We start from the raw sequence: 5,224 nt of genomic DNA, 5'->3' as shown, positions 1-5,224 counted from the left end.
CTCGCCGTTTTTCGACGTGCATAAGAATCCAGATCAGATCTCGTCCTCCGCAGCCTGGACAAGCCGCCCCGGAATCTCGATACAACAGACGTCCGCAAAAGGATGCTCCCAAAAAATTCAGAAGAGGAGTCGGATTCCATGTTATGTATTCAAATCCAACTTCATGGCTCGAGTGCCGAAACCAGTGCCAGACCGTGACTTCGCTGATCAACAAGCCGGCTGGCAAAAATGTGGGCGGCCGGAATCGAACCGACATTTTCACGGGATCGCGAGTGCAGATGAAACGGGCTACACCACCACAACGAGATTTCCTAACCATTAGAAGACGCCCACTTTTATATGAGCGTGGCCGCTGTTCAGTGATTATAAATCCATCGTATTGCAGTGTGCGATGACGTCATGTCCTGTCCTTTCACGGTCAACAGGAACTGGCCGTGGCAATAAAATCAGGATGAAGACCACAAGGCTGCTGACCATCTTCCTCCTCCAGCTGATATCCGCAACAACCCCGCTTCAGCTCAGCCTCCAGCCAGCAACCAGCAGCGACCACAGACCATGTGCAACGTTCCTCGGAACCACGGCCGACGGAAACCACCACCTGTTCTCATCCAACCCAGCCGACTGTCCCCACGCCGGCAAGCCCCCTGCCATCGCACTGTCCTACCAACCCCTGGACGATGGGCTGCTCTACTCTCTGGCGGTCGATCGCAACGACCACGCCGGGAAACGATTGCTGTCAAACCTCCTCGCTAGTCTCCAGCACACCATCCACCCGGCCGCGCCTAGGAACCCTGCGCCCGGATCGCCGTCTCAGTGGGTCTTGGAACCGCAGCAGCCTTCAGGAGTCCCCGCTCCAGGGGTCAGGATCCTGCTTGATGAGCCGGAAAAATCATCGGCCGTCTTGGTCGAGGTGTCTCTTGGATCCGTCGGCCTCTTCTTGGATCTCTTGCCCGCAGAGGTGGCCTCAGTGCGCCACCCATCGAGCCCGACGGACAGCCCGGCACCGTCTCCGTTGGGACTCCAGGGAAGTAAGCTAGATGAACGGCTGACAAGGCTTCACTACAGGCCCCAAATCGACCAGATCTTGGGCCTTATGAGCGCCGACCAACTGCTCAAAGACATCGAGACCCTCGGCGGGGAGGGAGCGGATGGGGGCTGGAGGACCAGACACTCTTTCTCCGAAGGCGCGCTCCTGGCCGCACATTGGCTCAAGGAGCGCTACCAGCGTCTCGGCGCACGCTGCCAGTTCGACCATTATCTCCCCGGCGTCGCGCCCAATCTGATATGCAAACTCAGCACTCTGGGCCCCCCTGATCCTCACCACCTCAACGACAACGATGGTGGACGCGGCATCGAGTCTGTCGTGCTCACGGCTCATTACGACTCCCAAGGCTCGTTCGGCTCGATTCGTGCTCCTGGGGTAGACGATAACGCATCAGGTAATCGCAAACTTGTTTCCCCCTCCCCTTCTCCCCCCAACCGAAAAGTTATATTTTCATTGTCCACTATAGGATGTGCGGTTTTATTATCCATCGCCGAAATCCTGCAAGAAGAAGAAAGTAAAAACCTGATTAGAGCGATGGCGACCAACGAGAGTCCGGGGGTTGGACGCCGGATCGAGCTAGTTTTCGTGCATTTCTCCGGGACCGAACAAGGCCTATTAGGCTCCCGATCAGTAGCCGAGAAGTTCCGAGACGAAGCAGGCCCGGAAGCCGGCCGTCGACGGGCGATCTTACTGCTGATGAATGTGGACATGGTGGGGCGATTTCTCGAGGGGCAGGAACGGCTGGAGCACACATTGATGTTTTTTTGCTTTACGAGCGTCCTAGATTAGTTATAGGGTCAGAGGCGAGCCGGCTCAGATCGGCCTTTCCACCCTGGGCCCGTCTCCAGAATCGCTGGCGTTCATCCGACGGGTCGCGAACCTATATGTACCCGAGCTACTCGTGGGCAACAGCACGAGTTGCGCGGCCCTTCGCTCCTTGCTAGAAACCACTCCAGATTTGGGGTCGCTTTCCTGACCCGCATGCGGCTCTGTGTTCTGTAGTTGGCCTCGCCGACGAAGCGCCGTTCCACGAGAACGGCTTTGCCGACGCGGTCCGGATCTTCGAGCGCATCGGCGACGCGATCCGGAACCCGCATCACTTGACATCGTCCGACCGATTCTCGCGGTTCTTCGACGATCGTCCGGAGGATGATGATGATGATGATGAGGGGCAGGATGGACCGGCTGGAGGATCGTACGATGTCCTGCAAATGACACTCATCGCTAAAGTCGTCGTTGAGTCTTTCCTCCTATCCATACTCTACTTCTTATGGGCAATTATCAATCAATCACTGATTCGGGCCCATCTTCCTTTCATTTCGACCTGTTTTGGTGGATCTGGTCTGGCTTGTCTGGCTGGACAGCTGGCGAGCGTGCTGCAGCTACTGTTCCCTTGAATCTGTCAGCTGCATCGTCTTCCCGTATGACACTTTGTTTACGCGTGAATACCTGACCCCTCGGTCAGATGTATTCCTATCATCCACTCTTGCTGTATTGTTGTAAGAACAAAAAATCAAATCGTTTAGTATGTTGCCGGTGTTGGGTGTTGTGTACTACCAAACAAATGCACGATTCAGTAGTGCTTGTGTGTCTGTGTTTTTCAGATAATGAGCTGCCAACTTTCATTAAATATTGCTCTGAACGGCTACATAGGCAAGGCAATCGGGCGGGCTCGGGCCGTCTGCGGGTCGCCCGCGTCGGGCCACAGAAACGGGCGGGTCAATTTGTGTCAAATTGCTGCCCGCCCCCAGCCCGTTTAGCTCGCGGGCAGCCCGTGGGCGACCTGCGGGCAGCCCGCAGGCTTCTGAACCCGATTAGCCCGCGGGCAGCCCGCGGGTCGCAGCCAATACAAGTATTCGAGGATTAACACTTGATGGCATAAAACTTCCGAGTGTAATACTGACTGTTTCAGATGGGGCTGCCATTAAGCCTTGCAAGCCCATATGGCTGGCAAGACCAGGACCCACCTGCCACTGATGGGTTTGGGTACAGAAGATGTCACAGTCAGAGTAACAAAAAGCTTAACCCAAGAAGATATTGGCTGAGCAGATGAGATAATGAGCCTGATGAGGCAGAGCTTGAGGGCTCAGTGGCAGTGGTGGGAAGATATTTTATGGTACATTATGGGGTCAATTTTGGATACCTATAGTTATCCATATCCATTGCCCTGGATAAAGTATACTTTTTTTCACTGTACCATATTGTAACATGCCCTGCAGATCTTGAATACAGTTGCGCGCAGCATTCTACTGTACAGAGCTGCCCGCAAAACTTGTTGGGCTACGCGGGGGAAAACCCCGACTGGGTTGGGGGTCCAGCACTCTAAAAGAGTACATTTTTGGAGTCTACAGAGTGCGTAGATCCCAAATCTAAAGTGGCAACCAATTTGGTCCAGCCAATTTTTTTTTGTTCACAGCCCATATTTTGGGACCCACCTCCAAATACGGGCATAAGTACATATGTATGGGGTCCTAAACCCACACTTATGCGTCCTGGGGGCACTAAACCCACACATGACGGCAGAAACTGTCATGCAGTACTTTCAGGAGTGCCTGGTGGGTCTAAAACCATAGCTGGGACACCATACCATGTCCCAGCCGCCCAAAAATATATGAAAAAACTGTATTTTTTCCAGGTTTTGGGCCCCAACATTTGGGACCGGCCCAAAACCTTGAACAGTGGAATGCTGCGCACAACTGTATTTTTGCCAGTCATGTGAAGATGACTATTCTGTGAAACAGGCACATTGAACTAGAGAATGTCAAAGTAGACCCGTTGGGCGGTCGGCACCGCTTGGCGGTGTAGGACTCGTGTGGGACACTAAATATAATTTGGTGAAATATCCGCTGAGGGGGAAATAAATTGCTTAATAGGTTGAAAGGCTATTACAACTTACGGGTGGTTTGAAAGACCTGCCCCTCTAATAATACTATGCAAATATCTAAGAGTCTTGTAATCAATATTTATAAAGATATGGCTGATTCCAAGATAGATCTTACTTTCATATAGTAATCTCTATCAGACCTAGATCACTTGATTCAACAGGCTAGCAAATCTGTTATAACTTCTTCGCTTGCAGGCAATATACTTACTTTGTTATACTTGTACTACATGTTACTAATACGCTGTTTAACTCGAACTTGTTGTTGTGTTATGCTTGGTTCTACTACTGCTGAAACACTAATACTGCTACTAAACTTCTACGCTACTTGCACTAACCACTAATACCGCTAATAACCGCACTGCTGACTAAACTACCATATGTGACCAAACCTTCCTAGGCTGATTGCAACACTAACTAACTACCGTAACTAACTAACCACTGTGACCAAACCTCTGTAGGCTGATGGGGAAAAGTCTGATGAGGGGAGAAAGGGCCTTCTTATATATTGAAGGGTGAGGGATTTTTGCTCCAGGGAAGCTCCCCATGAGGGATTATTGCTGCAGGGGATCTCAACTACACAGCCTCTCATGCATTTACTGCGCTGCATGTACAAACAACGAGGGGTTTATGCTGCAGGAGACACTCAACTACACAGCATCTGCATGCGTGTGCTGCACTGCCTTACAAACAATGAGGGATTTATGCTGCAGGAGACGCCTCCTGTACATCTTATCTACCTGCATATGATGTGCTTCATGTACAAACAATGAGAGATTTATGCTGCAGGAGACACTTCCTGTACAGCTTATCTGCCTGCATATGCTGTGCTACATGTACAAACAATGAGGGATTTATGCTGCGGGAGACACTTCCTGTACAGCTTATCTACCTGCATATGCTGTACTATGCGTACAAACAATGAGGGATATATGCTGCATGAGGCACTTGAGCTACACAGCACTTTCATGCATGTACTGCGCTGCATGATGTCATGTGTTGCTATGCAACCAAGCCATCTTCCGTCCTCTTCCACACACTCTGCATCCACTGTCTAACCTGTTCCATTCCCAATGTTGGGGGTCAAGGCCTCTCCTCCCATCTTGCTCCTTCTTCCCTTCTTCCCCCGCACTGTATTACACACTCCCTATACTATAATACTTCTGCAATGTGCTTTTGGCATTGTCACGCATATGGAACACCACAGCGGGGTGCAGTACGAGGTAGCAGGTACCGCCCCAAGTACCGCTTGCCCCCGCTGGGGGATGCGGGTAACCCCTGCCCCCCCGTCCCTTGGC

The 5,224-nt window shown here is 51.7% G+C and overlaps 1 protein-coding gene across 1 annotated transcript; it reads left to right on the top strand.

Annotated features, from left to right (window-relative positions):
- Positions 1 to 391: 391 nt before the first annotated feature.
- PtA15_9A631 (uncharacterized protein) lies at positions 392 to 2,442 on the top strand (the record flags this gene model as incomplete). Its single annotated transcript, XM_053172861.1, has 5 exons — positions 392 to 1,439; positions 1,512 to 1,756; positions 1,830 to 1,962; positions 2,048 to 2,280; positions 2,410 to 2,442. The coding sequence occupies 5 exons, from the start codon at positions 392 to 394 to the stop codon at positions 2,440 to 2,442; spliced, it is 1,692 nt and encodes a 563-aa protein (XP_053024059.1).
- Between the last annotated feature and the right edge of the window lie 2,782 nt (positions 2,443 to 5,224).

Source organism: Puccinia triticina, chromosome 9A (assembly GCF_026914185.1).
Source record: "Puccinia triticina chromosome 9A, complete sequence".
NCBI lineage: Eukaryota > Fungi > Basidiomycota > Pucciniomycetes > Pucciniales > Pucciniaceae > Puccinia > Puccinia triticina.
Note: the sequence above shows the minus strand (reverse complement) of the source record. Positions and strands in the feature narration are given on the sequence as shown.